Here is a 22,383-nt window from a genome sequence, read left to right as displayed (position 1 = left end):
TATTTCTGTCTGGTAATTCGGAATGATGGCAGGTGCCTTGGGGGATTATATACAAGGACACAGAGTGTCTTGTCTGGACATGGTGAAAAGTGACTCCTTACTTTTATATCTTGTAACAAAAATGAGGAGACATTTTTGGATGGTTTCAGAATAGGTGGCAAAAACTGACTTAATTTTTTGCAGGCACTTACAATTGGAATGCCTGGTAGTACAGACAGCATTGCCCCCATTTTTCTTTTTTGCTGTTATGGCAAGCTACACTCCTAATACACTCCACAGCACCTTTGTGGAGGGACACTATGACACAACACAGCATCCTTCAAGTGATATTGTTGCAGGATAAAAGGGTTCCATGGTTTTTTGATTAAAGATTTCAGCTTTAGTCAGATCTCATTTTGGCAAATTTGGCGTGATGCAAAAAGGGTGCTATAGAATCACAGTTAGAGGGAACTTTGGAGACTATATCCTGCACAAGGCAGGCTCTTAAATGCAGAATGCAACTGCCACATTGCTTACAGAGGTCTGTCAAACTTCTTCAGCTTAAAATATGCCCAACGATGGCAAATTCACCAGCACCTAAGACAGCCTGTGGCATTTGCATTTATCACTATCAACACTATTTTGTTCTTTTGCTGCCTAATGCTTTTGAATTACAACTGGGTAGTTAATTATACATTGAAAGCAAAATAGGTTAACGGATGTTAGTAATTAGTTTATTGAAAAATTGCTAAAAATATGTGCTGAATCTTGACGTGTCTGAATGTAGAAACGTTTACTCAAGGGTAATTAAACTTTAATTAATAGAATTACTAGTGAGATGTGGTTCTTATTTTGACTCTTAAAGAAACTCTACTTATTGGTGCTGCCAAGGAATGCTGTAGTGATTTTTAAGATTCAAACAGATACTGTTGTTCAGTTACGTGCAGTTATTCCATGTATTTCTTGTATCCTGTTTTATATGATATATTTTTCTTTCAGGAATGATTGTATAAGAATGCATTAGATCTAGGGCTATTAGCTGTTATAAAAACCAATACTTGATTAAAATGCACAAGTTTAAATTATTAAAATGAATGAAGTGAGTCATTATAATAAAGACTCTTTCTCCCCCTGTTTTCTATGGAGTGCAACTCAGCATGAAGTGTTAAGAGCAATATCTCCTTTAAATAATTGGTGTGGCTCAAAATCACAATTCACACTTCACATAGAAGTCCATTCCCGTACATCACAAGATCAAAACGGAGCTAGGAAAGATTAAGAAACATGGCATAATTAAAGGAATTGCTTAGCACTTTGTGTTGTGCAACAGTGGTGGTCACAGTCATCAAGAAAATGGGGAAATAATATGCATCTATGTAGATCCTCGACAGCATAATGGAACTAGCCAAGAAAAATATGTACTTCAACACTAGATGACGTTTTAATGAAAGTGACAGGAGCTGATTATTTTGCAAATTAGATGGCTCAAGTAATTTCTGGCAAATATTTGACAAACCAGAGCACTAAACTGGCGGCATTTAAGAAACTGATAGTTTGCCTGTTCTTTATGAAATTGCACTCCACGTGAAGCAGCAGATACATAGCTTGGAAATTCTCTTAGACCTGTCACATCACTGGAGATATAGAGGCTAAGACTGTTTTCTTCTGGCTTCAGCCAGTGTATTTGCTATGACCATTTGTGGTCAAGGATAGCTTGGACATAGTGGTTCAGGTCTTGGTAACTTCTAGATTGGTACTGCTTTGTGAAGAATCTCCCTCCCCTTTTACAGGCCAACACAGAAGGTGGGACAACTGACCTGTCAATCACCTGAGGTAATGAAACCAGATGATTGGCAGGAGGATGGACCAGCAGATAATCGGTACAGGATTATACCTAAAGGAATCAAATCTCTCATTGAAAATTTGGAGAATAAATTATGAAAGTAGGCTTCTGCCTTCTGAACAAATGCCAACATGCATGGCCTGAAAAATAGCTTTCTTCCCTTTTGAATTTAAAAGAAAACACAATAGAAGAGCTTGGAATATCAAATTTGTGCTCATGAAATTCTCTAAGGAAGTTTCTTCTTACTATATTTCTCCAGGCTTGGAGAAAAACAACTGCAGATTATGGCAGCAGTGGCAAGGCAATTTGAGACTGTAGCCCTAAAAACACTATTGGAATATGTGAGACATAATTACAACCAATGCATTTAGGCTTTGGGTACCAGTGATGCAGAATAGAGTGAGCGAAATGCCAATTTTAATGAATTATGAGTTCAGAAAACACTTTGCGCTCATGCAAATTCAATGAATCTTCAATAAGGGTTCAGTGAAACAAAGACTAATTCTATTGCTTGAGTCTTTTAAAGGGAAAAAAATTAAACTAGCAAATCCTTCCCTTAGTAGGATGCAATATGGTGAGAGTGACCTTAGCTATGAGGGTAGTTCAGTTTTTAAGTATTACATTCTGGTAACTGACAAAGGAAGGTCACAGAAATCTTTATGAAGTGGTATATTTTTCAGAACTGAGCACAATGCTTTTCATTCCCATTAACATCAACCACTGGGAACCACTTGGAATATTCTGCCCAGAATTTCTTCTGGGGGCAGAAATATGACTTTGCAAGCCAGGATTCGTGCATTTTGAATGGGGTCACATTTTCAATTCCTTGTTGCTTACCAAGACTGAAGCTCCCTACTCCCAATGTCGGAGGGCTCAATCCAGGTTGGACCCGACAGCAACTATTTACTTTGTAAGTCATTTATACACAGTTGCTATTATTGAAGATGCATGTATCACTTTAAAATGTTTAGAAGAAAGGCTTGGTGTGCAAAAAGTGCTGGAGATCAAGACTACTTGAACCAGTAATCTACACCATAGCTTTCTTTTCCAAATTTTGAATCTTGTTTGGGAAGAGCCTCAGCAGGGCTTAGCATACTTCAGTGAATGTCCATCCACCTCTTAGCAGTGAGATCTGTGGAAGAGGCTCTCCCTTAAGCAGAGATGCTTCTGAAATTATCTTCATCGTTATTTCTTTCTGAGTCTCCCAGATTACATGTACTTCTCTCCGAAGTGGAACTGATGTTCTAAGAATTATTGGTTGTTCTCTTTTGGTTCTGAATTTTGTACAGAGAGCTGTGTCTCTAGAATTTGCCACAACGTTCTCTCAGTTCTGTCCTCCTCCCCATTATGCACCACTATGATAAAACTTTAAAAGCGGTCTTAATGTAATTGTACGCATGACTGCATCAATATTCTTTCTTTTGTAATTTTTCAGAAAAAAAACACAAGTTCAGTCGCAAAACAATCTTAGATAGTAAGATTTAGTTTGCAAGGACTTCCATTTGGCATGAGGTATATAGCTGTATATCAGCAACACTGCACAAAAGAATATTAGTGCATTGAAGAATATTATTCATTGTTTATCAACTGGAAATCAGCAATGTGTGTGTGGAGAAATAAAATAAACTGGGTGAACTGAAAACTGTGGGAAACAGTGTCTGTTCCAATAGCAGAATTAATTTTGATTCTCCCAGTTAAACTGGAGTTCACGAGGAGTGGAAGACAGAGCAGAGAGAATTGGATAAACAATAATGGAATGGAACGGAAGGAAATCCGCTCATCCCTAGCTCTTAAGTACCATTCATGAGAATGGTTTATTGTTCAGAAGCTCAGAGCTGGGCTCTTACAGTAGTTACACCACTGTTATAGAATTCTGTCCCCAAAGAAGCTGCCCAGACTAAGCTGCCTTATTATTGAATTTTGAGAGAGCAGTTACAGCTTTGCTGAGAATAGTAGGTAATACTGTATATTGAATTTTACACATAGTATTATTGTTATAAAATACAATCCCTAAGACATTACAATGAGAACAACCATAATCAACACATGCATGGAGTTTAAAGCCTTTCACATGCATTATCAAACTTTAATCCTTACAACAGCCCTATAACGTTGGCCAGCATTATTATTCCCCATATTATAGATGAGGTACTGAGAGAGAATGGCTTGCCTAAGGCCACTTACACGGCAGTCCTGTGCATGTTTAGTCAGGGGTAAAACCCATTGTGCTGAGTGGGACTTACGGATAAGTGGGTTTGGAATTGTAGCCTCAGTGAATTTATGGCCCAGGTAAGATTCAATCCAGGGGAATTCCTGATTTGCATGCCAGTCTATGCTCCTCTGGCTTTGTTTAACAGTGCCTTGGGCTGCTGTGAAAATGGAAATATGAAGCATACTTAAAATATGTTTGCATGGGACCTGCCTGCGTTTTCTTTATATTGTGGGGAAGATACCTTGTACATGAAACGCTTTTCTGTTCACTCCAAGTACAGGTGTAGTGGAAGTCTTGATTAATTTATGAGAGAAGGGACCTAAATTGATATCCAGAGCAGTATGAAATCTGTGAGCCCTTTATTCCCCCCCCCACCTTTCTATGCTCCTAAATGGGCTTTCCATATTTATTAATTATTAGTGAAATTAATATCCCACCCTTCCTCCCAAAGGAGCTCAGGGCTGCCCACCCCTCAGTATGCCCTGCCACTTCATACTGGTACTTTTTAATTTTACTTTGAGTGACATCCTATCAAAAAAGAAAGAAAAAAAGACCTTCATTTCTCCTTAGAAACTCTGGTCTGCTTGGGGTCAGGGGAGGAAGGAAACTCTCAGTCCCTTGCTGGCTGTGAGAGCTTCCTTCACCCCATGTAGGGGCTTGTGTTAAAAAGCAGGGAGAAAAATGGCAGGGATGTCCCTGCAGGTTCCAAGTGTTGTTGCCTGCCAGTCAGGTAGAGCTGGCTGCAGGTGTTACCTTCTCCCTGTGTAGGGGCTGTTCTTATAGCTGCAGAGAAGGAAGACGCACCAGGGATCATCCCATTTGCCTTGCTTGTTAGTTGCTTCCTGATTGGATGTATGCGTGTTCACACAATACGCTGTCTGTGTGTGCAGAAGAGAGAGAAACGAAGGAATATGTGTGTTGTCTTTGTGTGTACATGCATGTGAGAGAAAGAGAGGGTGTGTGCGCACATGAGGTATGTGCATAAGGGGTTATACGTAGGCAAATAGGTCTGTAGGTATGTGTGGTGGGCATATGAAGGAGAAAAGGGAAGAAAGTCTATAGTCTGTGTGTATCTGTGAGATGCACTTGGGCAGAGAGAGAGAGTGGAAGAAATATATTTGTGCTGTGAGATATGCATAGATATATAGATAATATACTGTGAGTGCATGTTTGTGCTGAACGTGCATGTGCAAGAGACAGTGTGAGGCAGCCAGCTTGAATAGTTTCCCTAGAACTGGGGAATGTTCCTTGTTGTTGGGCAGCAGCAACATCACTATGTGCGTGTTTGTAGAATTAGTGATCTCCTCAGTGAGGATCAGCAAGTCATATCCGTCTTCCCTCAATATATTCTTTTGTCAAGGTATGCAAACCAGAAAAAATCCCTGAGCTGCTGTTTTCATTTTTTCAAAAGAGTGTATTCAACAAATATATGTCTCTACTAGTTTAGTAGGAAGGACATATTATGTAGGAATTTGGTTCATTTTATTCATGACAATTGCACACTTTGGTTATGATTTCTACTTTTTTGCAGTTTCAAGGGTGTTTCAAATAAATATTACTATATAGAAAGTTCATTTTGAAGTCAGTACAGGAGGAGAGGAATAGGTGTTTTACAATTTATCAGGATATGAGTACCAGTCTCTAATTTTTATTTTTCTTATGAAAAGGCCCTGGCCAGGCCTGATGCCAGTGTAAGACTGAAGAATTTCATTCTGTTATTTTTAGGTAAAATTGTAACCTAGTCAGCTAGAGGGTATGCTGTACTCCTTAGGTATTGGACCACTTCGTCAACCTGGTGATATTTTGGAATACAGCACCCCTCAGCCCCAGGACCTGTAATTCAAAACATCTAGCAAGCTCCCGTATGGCATTCCTGGTGGCGGAGAGAGTAACATTTTGCTAGAAGTGGCTGGGATATTATCCCCCTTCCTTTTAAGCAGGTTACTTAATTTCAGTCCGAGGACTGTTATAAATCCTTTACTTATTTTCAGTTTGAAATTTATTAGCAGTCCACTGATACCTAACCCATATTGTATGAAGATTTTATTTCTTGCTACACCCAATTTTTGGTAGTCGCAGCTTTTCATATGAGGGGGAAACTGTTTTGTTCAATGGCTGCTGTGGATAGAACGTAGGTTAAGCATTAAAAAAAGATTCTTTCTATAAAATTGTTTAGGACCCAATTGGGTCAGATAAAGCGTGTATTACCTCGTGTGTGTGTGTGTGTGTGTGTGTGTGTGTGTTTTAATGCTGTTTCAAGTGGTGCAATAGGAGAAATAAACTCTAACGACCTCGTCCCCAGATTAACAGACACCTTGTATACTGCTCTAAAATAGTTAACAGACACAACAAGACTTTCCCAAATAGACTGAATTTGTTCTTTAGCTTCTCCAAACCATGAAACAATGCAGTAAGTACTCTGGTACATTCCTTTCCATGAAACATTGGCAGTGATTAAACCTCTTGCTATTCAGGAGTGTGTTACAGCCCTACATGCTGGAAAGCTTTATTAAAGAAACCCTTTCCCAGGAAAATTCAGTGTACTCCAAGCCCATGGGAAACGTAATGCTGCAGCTACTTCATCCAAAATGGGTACACTTGTGTAAAATGAGGCAAACACACTGTCAAGCTTCCAAAGTGCTAATCATTTGAATTCAGATGAATATGTTGCATGTTAATTTCTAATTGGGGGGAAGTTGCACAGAAAATTTTGGTGGGCTGTACAGAATTCTAGTCCTGAGGACCAGGGAGAGGGTTGGGCAGAAGGAACCATTATGGAAGTGGGCTTGTCTAAGATCTGATCTCTGTGCTTTGTGAAGCCTTCTGAGGACATTATTAGGGCATGCCCAATTTTTTCAGGCATACCCCCACTTACGCACAGTCGACTCAATGATGACCATTTATATGCACAGCATCGGGAAATAAATAGATAGATTCAAACCAGGAAATGGTGGGAGAGAGCTGGAAAGTCCTCATGGCTCATGAGGAGACTCTTCCCAGAGCCCAAAGAGGACTTCAGTGAGCGCAAATAAAGTCCCAAAGAGACCAGAGGCACAGTGGGGCTTTGCATAGTCTGCTCAGCCTTCCTGCCTAGCTGCTGATTGCACCAGAACCCATGCCTGCAATGGGCCCCAGGCTTTGACTTACTTTAAAACAAACAAACAAACAAACAAACCCCCTTAAAGCTCAGTCAGCAACCTATGAAGTTAGGAAGCTAAATGTGCAGGTAGATGAGCCAGTCTTGCTGCTCCTGCTTGGTGAGTGAGTTGCTTTGACACCAGAAGATATAAATCCTTGGGTCCTAAAGAGTTCACATTTTTCCCTTTCCTTTAGTGACCTTTATCACATTTCCTAGTGGTTGTCCCATTTTCTCCCAATCAGAGAAAAATAGGTGCATCTGTAATTAATACAGTACAGCCTTTTTTAAAAAAGTAAAGGACCCCGACAGTTAAGTCCAGTCATGAATGACTCTGGGGTTGCGGCGCTCATCTCACTTTACTGGCCGAGGGAGCCGATGTTTGTCCGCAGACAGTTTTTCCGGGTCATGTGGCCAGAGCAGCACACAGCAATGCCGATTACCTTCTCGCCAGAGTGGTACCTATTTATCTACTTGCACTTTGACGAGCTTTCAAACTGCTAGGTTGGCAGGAGCTAAGTAAAAGTTTTGTGTATCTCCACCCCTTGCCCCAAAAGCAATATAATAAATTGAGAATAAGTGTGGAGGTTTGGTGAAAGGAAGTGATTTATAGTGATCTGTGTGAACAAAGATAATAATTTGACTAAGTGTAGTCAGAACAGGGTTAGACTTTGCATACTAAGGTTTGTGTTTGACTTCCGTGCAAAGAGACAGTGATACTTCTGTGGAAAATAGATACAGTGGTACCTCGGGTTACATACGCTTCAGGTTACATATGCTTCACGTTACAGACTCCACTAACCCAGAAATAGTACCTCGGGTTAAGAACTTTGCTTCAGGATGAGAACAGAAATCATGTGGCGGCGGGAGGCCCCATTAGCTAAAGTGGTGCTTCAGGTTAAGAACAGTTTCAGGTTAAGAACGGACCTCCAGAACAAATTAAGTACGTAACCAGAGGTACCACTGTAGTCGATTTAGAAACTTTTAAAGGTTTTATTATTAATTAAGATTTGTATCATTCCTGATCATTAGAAGCTACTCTGGAAGTCTTTTTTGTCAGAAGGAGGGCAGCAATAAATGGTTTGTTTTTCTGCTATTGTACAGTACAGTATGTAAAATAAAATAAAAATCTTGCTGCTTCAGAATAGTGGAGTTTGCTTGGGTTCTTGAATCAATGAGATGTATTCACGGGTTAGTAAAAAACTAAATGCAGCAAACCAGAAAGAAACCAGGTTTTCTTTAAAAGTGGCGGGGAGAGTCCATTTGAATATTATTATCATAACTAACTAACTAACTAATTAAATTTGTATACCACCCTTCTTTTGAAGATTTTTAGAGAGATTCACAACAGAAAAATACACAATGAGAACATAAAGTACACGTTAAAACAAAAACAAACCAATAACCCCCCCATCACCTTTCCGCAAACACATTTAAAAGACCATAGTATGTTAATCACCGGAAGGCTTGGTTATAGAGTAATGTTTTCACCTGGTGACTAAAGATATGTAATGAGCCTCCCTGGGGGGAGCAGTCCACAAATAGGGAGCTGCTGCAGAAAAACACTGTTCTTCTGTTGCCACCCTCTGGACCTCTTGTGGAGGAAGCACATGAGGAAAGGTCTCAGATGATGGTCACAGGATCTGTGTTGGTTCAGAAGGGGAGAAGCAGTCTGTAAGAGACCCTGCACTTCCCAGAAAAGCTGCAATGGAGGTGCAATGGAGGCAACAAAGTATGCCTTCTTTGCTGCCTTCACTGCCACTAGGTAGGTTTGATGATGAGCCCTCACCAGTCTGGATGCAACAGGACTGGATCAGGTCAGGTGTCCATCTAGCACAGCATCTTGGCTCCCCAGTGGCATTCAGTTGCACCATGAAGCTGATAAGCAGAGTTTGGGGCTAATTTTAATTATTCTAAACTGTTTAGAGCTTTACTACAATCAAGCAGTATATAGATTAAATGAATAAATGTACAATATTAGTTAAATAAATATATAACACTTTAAGAATGAAAGCAGATCACTGTTTTCCACAGCAGCACCACCATCCATCCATCCAACCAACCAGCCACAGTGGCTATAGACCTAAAATATGTTCTTGTGGTTCAATCCCGTATGCTCACTGTCTCTGCATGAGAAGTACAAGGCACCAGAAAAATGTCTAAGCTTGTTGAGTTCGTTTTATATAAAATATTTTCCAGAGAGCCAAGCAACCTTTATCCAAGGGGCCTTTGTGTCACACTTTTCCCTGTTAAATGCATCCAGTCACACGGTTTTGGTACAGTGGATAATCAGCCTCATATGCATTCTAAGGAAGCTGAAATTCTGACTTTTCTGCTAATATATTTCACCTGATAAAATGGGAAAGGGGGAAATGTACGGATGAATAAAAATAGAAAATGGGCATCCTGGGCATGGTGCCTTAGATTTTCAAGAATAGAACTGGATAGGCTTCTGGCATGACTCTGGGCAGCCAGAGTCTCAGCAGGGGAGCTGAGGGGAAGGAATTAGGCAAAGCTGTGTTGTGCCTGGTGAGAAAATCACTGTTGGACCCTGTGTGAGCCTCCTTTCTCTTTTCTTACATGTATTCTTTGCATAGAGAGTTCATGGAACATTGTACTTTATGGATTGATTATATGTTTCGTGCTTTCCACCATTGGCCTCCGAAGGGTGGTAGTGAGGCCAAAGCAAAGTCCCTCCCCCTCTTTTATTTGAAAAGCTTTGAATATCATATACCACTAATTCAAAGTGATTGGCAGCACAGGAAGGCTAAACACTCAGATGTAAATTTTCCTTGTATTCATTCCCTAGGCAAAAAGCTTCAGCTGTGAATTAGGTAACTTATTAGAGAATTTTTTTTTCTGGTTGCTTGTCTGGTCTCTTGCTCAAACAATACAGCCACAGCCTCAAAGTGAAAAACACACAACATTCCTGCCTAATTTAGTTAAATCATGATGAGTTTATCTAGATAAGAAAGAGATAAAATCTCTAATCAGTCAGACTGTCTGCACAATTAGCAAAATAAAGATTGCAGTTCCTGGGTGCTAAAGCTTCTGTCAGTATGTCGTGACCTCTTGCAGGTGCCCAGGAGAACATTTTTAGGGCCTGTAGTTTCTAGAGGCAAAATCCTGTTATGCAAACAAAGTGTACAGTACTTCTATGCCAATCTTGTACCCTCAGATAGCTGTACAGAAGAGCTTTTTTCAAAGGGGGAATAAGTTAATAATCTCTGCCCAGCTTGCAGTGTCGGGAGAGCATTCCTGCAGGTCTCAGCAGCCTGCTGTAACAATTTGGGAAAACAACTGGAAGATAAAATTCCTCAGATTTGTGTGTGTACAATTACATAGTGGATAGTAATTGCAGTCATAGTAGATAGCTCGATGAAGATGTGGGCCCAGTGTGCAACGGTCATGAAAGAGGCAAATTCCATGCTGGGTATCATTAGGAGGGGAATTGAAACTAAAACTGCCATTATCATTATGCTTTTATGGCGCTGTGGGTTAAACCACAGAGCCTAGGACTTGCCGATCGGAAGGTCGGCGGTTCGAATCCCCACGATGGGGTGAGCTCCCATTGCTCGGTCCCTGTTCCTGCCAACCTAGCAGTTTGAAAGCATGCCAAAGTGCAAGTAGATAAATAGGTACCGCTCAGGCGGGAAGGATGGCATTTCCGTGTGCTGCTCTAGTTCGCCAGAAGCAGCTAAGGCATGCTAGCCACATGACCCGGAAGCTGTACGCCAGCTCCCTTGGCCAATAAAGGCAAGATGAGCACCACAACCCCAGAATCAGTCACGACTTGACCTATTGGTCAGGGGTCCCTTTACCCTTTACCTATGGTGCAACAGCATTTGGACTACTGTGTATATTAAAAAGGTAAAGGTAAAGGACCTCTGACTGTTAAGTCCAGTCGCGAATGACTCTGGGGTTGCAGCGCTCATCTCGCTTTACAGGCCAAGGGAGGCCTGTTATATGATTAAAGAGAACTTCATGAAAATGTTTTTTAGATGGTACTTGACACCATCGAAACTACCCAAAATTTACAAATTAAAATCCAACCTATGTCGGAAGTGTCAAGAATTGGAAGGGACAATGTACCATGTCTGGTGGAGCTGCAAAAAGATAAAACGTTCCTGGGATACTATAGATGAAGAAATAAAAAAGATGTTAAAGAGTCCCATAGAAAAGAAACCTGAGGCCTACCTATTGGGTCTTTTGGGGAAAGATATTCCACAAGAAAAGAAAGTAATCTTCCTGCATGCTACAACAGCTACCCGAACAGTATTAGCCAGCAAATGGAAACGTGAATTGATTCCCTCCAAAGAGGAGTGAATATGTAAAATGAGTAACTATATACATTTGGCAAAATTAACAGCAGCCAAAAGGTCACAGTCAAATCAAAAGTTAAGACTACAATGGAAATGCTTTGAAGATTATATAGATAAACTGTTCACAAAATAATACGTTGATATGTATAGATTAAGACTGTAGAATTTATAAGAAGAATGATGTGTAAATGAGATATGAAAGAAATTCAGATAAGAAATGCAATGTAAGGATTTAACATAATATAAAACAGAAATCGGGGTGTGGTGGAGGGGAGTCAAGGGTGGGATTATGTATACAGGCCGAGGGAGTCGGCGTTTGTCCGCAGACAGTTTTTCCAGGTCATGTGGCCGGCATGACTAACCCACTTCCGGCGAAACCAGAGCAGCGCACGGAAACGCCTTTTACCTTCCCGCTGGAGCGGTACCTATTTATCTACTTGCACTTGGACGTGCTTTCGAACTGCTAGGTGGGCAGGAGCTGGGACAGAGCAATGGGAGCTCACCCTGTCGCGGGGATTCGAACTGCCAACCTTCTGATTGGCAAGCCCAAAGCTCAGTGGTTTGCGCCACCCGCGTCACTTAATCTCAAAAAGGATATTGCAGAGCTGGCAAATGTTCAGAAAAGGGCCACCAAAATAATGGATGGGATGAAGCAACACCCCTATGAAGAAAGGCTGCAGCATTAAGGACTTTGTAGTTTAGAGAAAAGGTTAATGAAGGCAACATGATAGAAGATTATAAAATTATGCATGGCATGGAGAAGGTGACAGAGAAAAGTTGTCATCCCACGCACCTGCCCCCCCCCGCCCCCGTCTCATAACACTAGAACTCATGGACATCCAATGAAGCTGAATGTTGGAAGATTTAGGACAGATAAAAGGAAGCACTTCTTCATGCAGCAACTATGGAACTCACTCCTCCGGAAGGCAGTGATGACCACCAACTTGGAGGCCTTAAAAGAGGATTAGACAAATTCATGGAGGAGAGGGCTATCAGTAGCTACTAGCCTTGATGGCTGTGCTCTACCTCCACAGTTGAAGGCAGTAATGCTTGCTGGAAGCCATGGGAGGGGAAAGTGCTCTTGTACTCATGTTCTGCTCCCTAGTTCCTCACAGATATCTGATTGATCACTGTGAGAGGAGGATGCTGGACTAGATGGGCTATTGGCCTGATCCAGCAGGCTATTCTCCAGAGAATCAGTTTTTAATTGTTGATGATGATGTGGAGATGCTGCTTGTATCTGTGGGATGCATGTGGACAGCCTGCTTGTATCAGCTAACCAGGTACCTCCTCGCTTCTTGATCATTGTGGCTTATTAAAAACTAGCTGAGGGAATTGACAGGCTGGGTTAATGATGCCTTCACTATGGGATGGTGAACTGCCACCTGCCTTGAAAGAGTGCTCCCTCCATAAGAGGATCTCACCGGCCACAGAACTGTTAAATAACAAATAAATATCACCCAGTTGTAAATATACCCTCCATAGCCAAGGTGCTCAAGAGGGTAGCAGTGACACAGCTGTAGGCATGCTTGAAGAAAGTGGATTATCTGGATTCATTTCAATCTGGCTTCAGGCTGAGATTTAGAACCAAAACTGGTTGATGACTTGTGGTGGGGAAGAGAGAGACAGGAAGAGTGCAACCAGTTTATTCTCCTTAACTTCTCCCTGGTTTTTGATACAGTTTGCTATGGGTGTGGTAGGAACCATGGTTATGCTACTTAGGAGACTTGTTCCAGTCAAAGCAATGGAGGACACTGTTCAGCACCATGGAAATATATCTGTTCTGTCCTGCCATACTCCATCTTTCACCCAGTTTAACATCCTTATGAAGCTGTAGGAAGCTGTCATCAGGGCATTTGGAGTGATCAGCGTGCTGATCATACACAGATCTATCTCCATTCCATCTGAATCAAGAGAGGCAGTTCAGGTTCTTGACCAGTGCTTGGATGTAGTAATGGGCTGCATGAGGGCCAGTAAACTGAACCTGAATCCAGACAAGATGGAAAGGTTATGTGGTCTGGGTTATTGAGTCTGGAAGTCTGTCTTACTTGGGTCACACTTTCCTGGAAAGGGCACATCTGTAGCTTTGTCCAGCTTTATCATTTGAGGCCATATTTGGCAATGAGTCCCTATTTCCAGTTGCAGCTGGTTCACCAGCTATGGACTGTACCAGAAAGATAAGGCTATGCAATTGTATCCTAGTAACCTTCCATCTGGATTACTGCAATGCATTGTATGTGGTGCTTCCCTTGAAGATGGGTTGGAAGCTGCAATTAGAAGCAGAATGCAGCTGAATACATGCAAGTGTGAGTGGGAGATCTCATGCAGTTCCTATTATGGGAGAACTGCACTGGCTGCCTGTTTGCTTCCATTTAAGGTTTGTCTTTGGCATATGAAGCCTAAGCAGCTTGGGTCTCACATAGCTGAAAGATCCACTCCACTTACACAACTCATCCCAATTGGGAGCTGTGTTCATTGGGGGAGGGGGCTCTGTTAGAAGCTGTTCACCCTCAGGGGTTCAAAGTGTGGCTGAAGGTGTAAGAACCTTCTTCATAAAGGTCCCCAAGATCTGTAACTTCCTCCCTCTGGATGCACACTTAAATTGTACACATTTTGGCAACATGCTATGATGCATCTTTTCACCTAGGCTTTGAGAATGACTGAATGTGAGTTTTCCTCTCTGTATCTGGTGCTGTATGGCTTTTACTTTGGACAGGTGTTTTATGCTTTTTATTTTAGATATGATTGTATTTTTTGTCTTCTTAGACCATACATTGGGAATTGTGTGTGTGTGTGTGTGTGTGTGTGTGTGTGTGTGTGTGAAGGGCAGGTAGCAAATATTTATAATAATCAATTATCAAATAAAAATAAATATCAAATAATCAAGAGGCAAGGTTCCTGCAGGAAAGTATTTAATTAAGAGAAAAACATTTTATTTACTTCTGCTTATTAACTCTGCAGCCGTTGCTCATTGATATTGCTGCCCATGCCTCCTGTTTCCTGTTGCCAGCTCTTGAAAAGCAAAATTGTCATACCTGGCCTGGATGCAAGAGGAGAGGGAGAAGCAGAGCCAGGTGGAGTAATGGGCAGAATCTGACAGCATTAATAGTGGAGACCATGTATTTGGGGACAAAGGCCAGAATTAAAGAGACAGAACCCATAGAGTGTTCAAGTATTCCATGTGCTAACAAGTACCCTGCCATCAGGCAGTAGTATATCTAGGCATGATAGCAGGTTAACATGGGTCATCCAAACCCTAACCCAAAACTTTTAGTGAAATGTGCCTAGCTGTTTTGCAATGAGCACAGTGCAAGAATTAAAAGTGCATAATTCAGTGATATGAGAGTATCCTGTGGGAGGCATGAAGTGTGTGTGTACACACCCACACCACTACTGTGTGAGCACAAGGAGTGTGGAGTTGTGCACAAACTGATTTGGCCAAATGAGCCAACTTTAAACCACTTTATGATCCTGGCTTGTTAGAATAAACCAAATTTAAAACTTAGCGCACTACCTAGTTTGATCATAAAAGTAACTGTTTCCCCAAAACAGAAATAAACTGTTTTTGTCCACATGGCTGATTGCAGCTTAATTATGGCAATGGAGGAAAACTGCATGCTGGTCTGTTTTCTCTGCTTCACTTGTTGTTCCTTTCTGCTTTCCTCTGCCTTGACCCAGCTGCACCCTCTCTAAATCAAAGCTGCAAGCAAAGATGACATGTCCATGACTCATAGGCCAAAGCAAGTTTTGGGCAAACTACAGTGTATTATTTTCATCAAGTGAAATTGAAATGCCTGTGCTTTGTAGGTAGCCACAAATATTAATATTCAAGGAATGATGAGACTGGTGTTTAGCATGCTTATATCCAGGTTATTCATATAGCTGTTACATATGAGTAGCACCCTAAATTCCTTTTTTATTAAAAACAACATACTTTTGTAAACTGCTTTGAGAGTTTTCTTAATGTACATGGTATATAAAAATTGTTACATGTTATTTTTAATGTGTGTCTTTTTAATGTGTGTTGAGGGGGGCAGCAAAAATTCAGAATAACGGTAAGTACCAATCAGGCTGTCCACTGTTCTGTTGGCACTGCTTTACAGGCTGCAGGCATGGCACTACAAATAAAATTTGAAAGAGAACGAGATAGGAGTGGAAACTGGCTTTTGCCATCCTTGAATATACAATTTCTGCACATGTAGGCTCTGTACAGAAATTTGCAGAGAGCTCGGGTGGGTGAATTCCTTTATCTTTCTCCCCCACCTACCATCCAGCCTGCATGCCTGGCTTCAAGAAATTGCTGTCACAGAATGCTTGAGGCTCAGGTGGTTTGGAGTGTCTTCCAAAAGCTATGCCTGGTGGCCCAGCTGCACCTCATCTGTACAGGGATAGCCTCAGCTCTGCTAACCTCTGGATTAGATTACAGCAATGTGTTATATGTGGGGCTGCCTCTGCAGCTGGTGCAACACTTGGCAGCTTCGTTGCTCCCCAGGGCAAAATAGTTTGACCATATAATGCCAATCCTGGCACCACTGCACTAGCTGCCAGTCTGTTTCCTGGCCCAACTTAAGGTGCTAGTTTTGATCTATAAAGCGTTAAGCCTCAAGCAGCTCAAGACCACAATATTTTGAGGACTGCCTCTCCTCATTTGAACCAAACCGCACCCTGCAACCATCATCTGAGGCCCTTCTTCATGTGGCTCCTCCACAAGAGGTTCGGAGGGTGGCAACACAAGAGTAGTTTGTTTTTTTTTTTTTTTTGCAGTGGCAGTGTCTCCCTCAGGGAGGCTTTCCTGGTGCTTTCAATACATACTGTTAGGCGCTAGGTGAAAACATTCCTCTATGATAGGGTCATCAAGCTTGCTGCCTGTGGTCCACATGTGGTCTGCAAAGCCTTTTTTGTGTGAACCTCAGCAACATTCAAGAATAAAACATCTTAAAGCCTTATAAAAATTATTTTTTGTGTCATGCTAGAATTGTGTTTGATCCAGCCAGATTGTTTCCATGGTACAGTACATATCAGGCTAATGTGGGGACCTGACTGTGGTTACTTTTTTACTGAATATATTGTATGTCTGGTAAATGCGTACCAGACTTAAATCAAGATAGCAGCTAAATGGAATAGCTTGCCTTTGGTTTGATGGTACACTTTCTACCACAAGCAAATTGTCTTGGTTTACAGAGTATGCACTGCACATAAAAGTGGACCACGGAGCAGTGGTCACGGAGCAGTGCTTGTTCTGAGTGTATGAAGCTGTTGTATGAATGGGAACCAACTTTTGACACATGTGACTTCCCACATTTAGTTGGCAGTTTTACGGATTACCTTGTTGTTATACTAATTGTAACACTAGCCAATGTGAAAGGTATCATAATAATTGATAATGATTCTTGTTTAGCACATTGATAGATTTCTAGCAATTCTTTTGCCCTCTTTCTTTCAAACTTTCTATAGACTTCATTAAAAGTTTCCAGCAATTTATGGCTTCTTTTATTCTTGTGCAGACGCAGGGTGTTGGCCATATCTGATGGAATTGAACACATTGGGAATCTTCGCTGGGAGCTGGCACTATGTCTTTTGGCAGCCTGGACTATTTGCTATTTTTGCATATGGAAAGGAACCAAGTCAACTGGCAAGGTAAAAGTAATGGTTCTATATACTAGGTAAGCTTATAACAAAAAAAAAAAAATCTTTCCAGTAGCACCTTAAAGACCAACTAAGTTAGTTCTTGGTATGAGCTTTCGTGTGCATACACACTTCTTCAGATATGTAAGCTTATGATAGCTTGTCATACTGGACTGAACCTACCACTGCAGCCCCATTGGCACAAAAGGCCTCCCATGACACAACAGAGCTGCTGCTTCCTCTCCTGTCTCTTCCAGCAACATGTGCCCCCCAAATCAGCTCCAGGGGGCTGAGGGACCCTCCAGAGCAGATTTTGGTGTGGAGAGGAGAGCATATGGAAGTCCCTTTGCACCAGCAGACGTCTGCTACCACAGCTTTCAATACAACCCACTGTACTGAAACTGTAATATTATTTAGGCTGAAAGCCTATGCACTATTATCTGGGAGTAAGTTATATTAAAGCCAAAAGGGCTTACTTCTGAGCAGATGTGTATAACTTCACACTGTTAGTATGAATAAACAAACAATAGCAGCATCTTTCACATATATGAAACTTGTCTTTTGCAAAACAGCTTAAGATTTCTGGAAAGGCAAGCTCGTCTAATCAGTAGAAAGGAATGAGAAATTTATGTACAGTACTGTTTTGGTAAACACACAAGATGAGGCCAGCCACAGAAATCATGTAAATGTAAGTTGATAGGGCTGTGATTTGCTATGAAATGTCAAGTTCATTGTGTTCACAGAATTTAGGCAGCATTTATTTAGAAACACTATTCTTGACACTTCTGTTAATGCAGAAATGAATATTTACCCGCATTCAGAGTACAGTGAATTTCAAAGATTCAAAGCCAGCAAATTATAATACCGTTTTTTTCTACTGCATCTCAATGCAGTTAAGATACTTAACAAAACCCACATGCTTTTCTCAAAGTACAAGCAGGCATGGTCTGTGGCATTTGGGCACCTGAGGTGAAACACCTCACTCCTACCCCCATGATGAGTTTCTCCTCAAGAGTTTCTCCTCAAGAAGTTGTTGCAGAGTCTTCCCCACCAGGTGGCAGAGGGAAGAGATCAATTCTGGATTCACTTCACCCACCCAGCAGCAAATTGGAGTGGGGAGAAAATCTCTCAGTGGCGAAGCTGGGTGGTGGAATGTCTCCCCTCTCATTGACTCAGCAGATGGGGAGGTGTCAGCAGATGGGAGGCCCATTGAGGCTGGGCAGACTGGTGGCAAAACTGAGAACAAGGGTGCCACCTGAGGCAGCTGCTTCATCCTGCCTCATAATCTGGCTGGCTCTGAGTACAAGATAGCCTGCTTTTGAGCACAGGAAGCCATTGTACACTGCTGAATCCTCAGTGCTCCTAGTCACCCAATGATATCCAAATACCTACTTCAAGGTTTCTGAAGGACTTGTGTGTGTGTGCTCACAGAAATTTCTTTTCTATGAAAAGCTGACTGTCACATATCACAAAATGTTTGCTTCAAAATAGTTTGATATGTGTCAATGCAAGGCACATCTACATGAGAGCAGTGTGGGGAGAAATGTGGCAATGTGGGGCACTTTTATTTTCATTGCATTTATTTGATGCTTATTATATAAAATGTCTCAAAGCAACTTACAATTGCAAGCTCCTTAAATCCATTATTTTAATCATGCTGGCATACTTTTGGATTTGTTTGTTACTTTAACATCTCAAATAAAATTATTATTAATGTGGTCTTTTAAAAATGGATTCCAAAGTGCCTGAACTGGTTTGACCCCCCCCCCCAGTAATAGTCTGGGTCTGAAAGTTTTGTACACTGGACTTTATGAATACTAGGTGATTGAAGTATTAATTTGTCAAGCCTTTTAATTTAATTTGCAGTACAAGCTGTTGCTTGTCTACTCAGTAGTAAGCCCTATTGAATTCAGTGGGGCTTACACTTAGGAAAGTGTGCATAGGACCTTTGTGCATACTTCTCTTATAGATTTTGCTGCTTTAGTGCATTTTTTGTTTATTTTTAACTTGGTTTATTTGGATCTGAAATTTTATAAATTTTGGGAATTTGATTGAAGGACAGGGTATACATCATTTTAATAAATAGGTAAAAAAAAAAGGGCCACTTCACTTAGAATCCTTACTTTCTAAGTGACCTTTCCTGAACATAGTGTCTTCTAGATGTTTTGGACTAAAATTCCCATTCGCCCTGGCTATCACAGGTGGAGGGACCAGTTTGAAGAAGACTGATCTAAGGTTATTCTTGCTAAAAAAAAAAAATGTATACCAAATACTAGACTGGTTCACACATCGGAGTGAGCCACAGTAAAAAAGGAAAGGGGGCTTGCTATGCTGGTACAAGCTTATTGGTTGCTCCTGCTTTGCTTTGCTCTGCCTGGAGCAAGGAGAAGCAAAAGCCTTAGCTTAGCATTGCAAATGAGAAGTGGACATGCTTTATTACTCTCTGAAGAAACCACTTAAATGAATAGTCGATTAAAGCCTGAAATACTACGTCATACAACCAAAACTTGCCATGATTCTGCAATGGAGGAATCATTTTATTGTGCTGTCAGAGTAGTGTTAAGCCTTCATTGAGATGTAGTGGGGAGATGCTTATCATAAGTATTTAAACAATCCCATGACCATTGCAGAGTGTTGCTAGCTCTGTAAGAAACTCATCATGCAAAAAAAAAAAAGAGGTTTTGATTCTGTAAATTGGCCTTTTGAAATACCATCATTATGGTTTACTGATGTGGAAAAAGCTTCAAAACATGGAATTGTAACCTAATCTTGCTTTTGCATTGTTCAGAGTCAACAGATTCTCCTTACATAAAGTTGTACTAGAATACATAATCAGTGGGAATGGAAAAGGTAACTTTTGCTCACTGAAAAGTAGCAAATTGTTCAAAATTCCATTACTGTACTTTCCAGTGAAGCTCATAAGTGCTGTGGTGTGTGTATGTGATTAGTATGTGTTAAAGTACATAGCTATGGTATGCCTTATTGAATCACAGAACTTTAAGAACATAAGTGGCTGCTTGATCAGGCTAAAGGCCTATCTAGTTCAGCATCCTGTTCTCATACTGGCCAACCAGATGCCTTTAGGAAACTAGTGAGCAGTACCTGAGTACAATAACACTATCTCCATTTGGTATAGAAACGCAGGTGGTGCTGTAGTCTAAACCACTGAGCCTCTTGGACTTGCCAATCAGAAGGTCAGCGGTTCAAATCCATGTGACGGGGTGAGCTCCTAGTGCTCTATCCCTGTTTCTGCCAACCTAGCAGTTCAAGTGCAAGTCAATAAATAGGTATTGCTGTGGCGGGAAGGTAAATGGCATTTCCATGCACTAGCACTCGCCACGGTGTCCCGTTGTGCCAGAAACGGTTTAGTCATGCTGGTCATATGACCTGGAAAGCTGTCTGTAGACAAACGCTGTCACCCTCAGCCTGTAAAGTGAGATGAGCGCCACACCCCATAGTCACCTTTGAGTAGATTTAACCATCTAGCGGTCCTTTACCTTTACTTTTTTACCATTTGGTATTCCCAGCAACTGGTAGGCAGAACTGTCTAGCATTCTCAAGACAGCTAACACTGTTTCCTAAAGCAGTTCCAACCAATCAGTGAAAAAGTTGGAAAGGTAGGAGTCATCATATGAACTGCAAAAAAATATTCTCTGTGAAAATTTGCCTTCCCCTATTTGCTTCTGTCTATTGATGTTGTCTGGCAGAGTTTTTCACATTTTCTTCTTTCACAAAAACCTTTGCACGCTGACCAAAAAATATCTACTTGTTGCAGAGGATTCTGATGATTATTTTTGAGTGCGTACTCTGTTAGGCTGGGTGCTGACTGGGGCCCTTTGGGACATAATATTCATGTCTTGCTAAACCATGTTTGTCAAGCTGAGATCTCAGTGGGTACTAGGTGCATCACCAAAGTTTACAGCTACTTGGTTTGCTGTCTAATAATCTAGACAGTTCATAATGCTAAAACATATTAAATCAAGGAGTATTTCACCAAAACTATTTTCTGGCTCAGAACATAAAACATTCTGCACATTGGTGGCAGCATTCAGCAGATCAGATGCCAAAAGGCAGGTTCTTTGTAGGCATATCCTCAAAGATTCATTAATATTAAACCCTCTTCATCAGTGCTATTTTTCTAGAAAAAGAGGTTCTGGAGCTCACCATGAACTTCTTCCTCCTAGAATGGAAATAGTGCCTACCTGAGAGGTGCCGGAGCTGAGCTCTAGTGAGATCCTGCTGCGGGGGGCGGGGGAGACTGTGCTCTTCATCTGACCGGAATTATGAAGTTACATGAAATACCAAGCTAGTACATTGTTTTTGTGCCACATCTCCTGCTACGTGGACTTTCCAGATGCTTTGGATTGCTGCCATTTTTCTTATCCTGAAATGTTTTGAGCCAGAATGTATTGCTCATTTCTGGAGATAGTAACATCTGGCAGTGGTGTATTGTATTCATCCTTTGACTGAAATTCTCAAACTGACAATAACATTACAAATTCAGCTGGAACACTGAGAGTAAGATGCAGAAACCGGCAGTTCATCCTGCTGCTACTGGCAGACTTGCCAGTCACTTATCACTTTTTTTTTTTTTTTTTTTTGCTTGTTTAGAGGAGAGTGAGGATAAGAAAGCTCTCATGCAGAGGTGAAGTTAAGCCAACATAACATGTGCACATGTTCATAAAGTTAAGGAACAGTGCCTGTGTACCTTTCACCTTCTAACTCTAAAGTAAACTCATCAGAAGGAGTTAAGCTGTACTTGCCAGCAGTTAAGACTCAGTCAGTAGTTCCACACAGAAAATTTATTTTTTTCAATAGTAGACTGAATAAGGAGTCTAATGGATTCAATGAGGCATAAAGAAAAAGTGTAAAGGGACAGCAGAGGAAAATAAAAGAGAAAGATGTGCGAAAAAAGAAAGGAACTGGGGACCATTGTAAGTCTTTAGGAAAGGGAACTAGGCAGCAATGATTATATCTCCTGAAGTGTCTTTTGTTTCAGCTTGAAGTAATAGCAGAGAATAGTCCTTCATAGTGAGGCTTTAACATGCAGCCCAAGATTGATCTCTGTATTCAGAGGAGGAAAGTAGAACGTTCATGAGATGCATGCAGAGTTTTGGGCTTTCCTGCCTTTTCTCGCTGAAGTTTTAAAACACTGAAAAATGTTTTCTTCTTCTCTTAACACATTGGTGAGGATTTAAGGAAATCTCAGAGCAGCTTGCTGCAGAAGTCTTTCTGCAGCACTGCAATGTATTTCACATGCAACTGC

General features: G+C 41.1%; 1 protein-coding gene across 1 annotated transcript in view; it reads left to right on the top strand.

Annotated features, from left to right (window-relative positions):
* The window catches only part of SLC6A11 (solute carrier family 6 member 11), a 96,737-nt gene that overhangs the window by 15,958 nt on the left and 58,396 nt on the right, over positions 1–22,383 (top strand). The window contains exon 6 of the mRNA XM_083603403.1: positions 16,997–17,129. Within this exon, the coding sequence (XP_083459529.1) occupies positions 16,997–17,129 (133 nt within the window). The remainder of the gene's footprint in view (positions 1–16,996; positions 17,130–22,383) is intronic.

This window comes from Podarcis filfolensis (genome assembly GCF_964270895.1).
Source record: "Podarcis filfolensis genome assembly, chromosome: 2".
NCBI lineage: Eukaryota > Metazoa > Chordata > Lepidosauria > Squamata > Lacertidae > Podarcis > Podarcis filfolensis.
The sequence above is the reverse complement of the archived record's forward strand: the minus strand, read 5'-3'. Positions and strand labels throughout refer to the sequence as shown.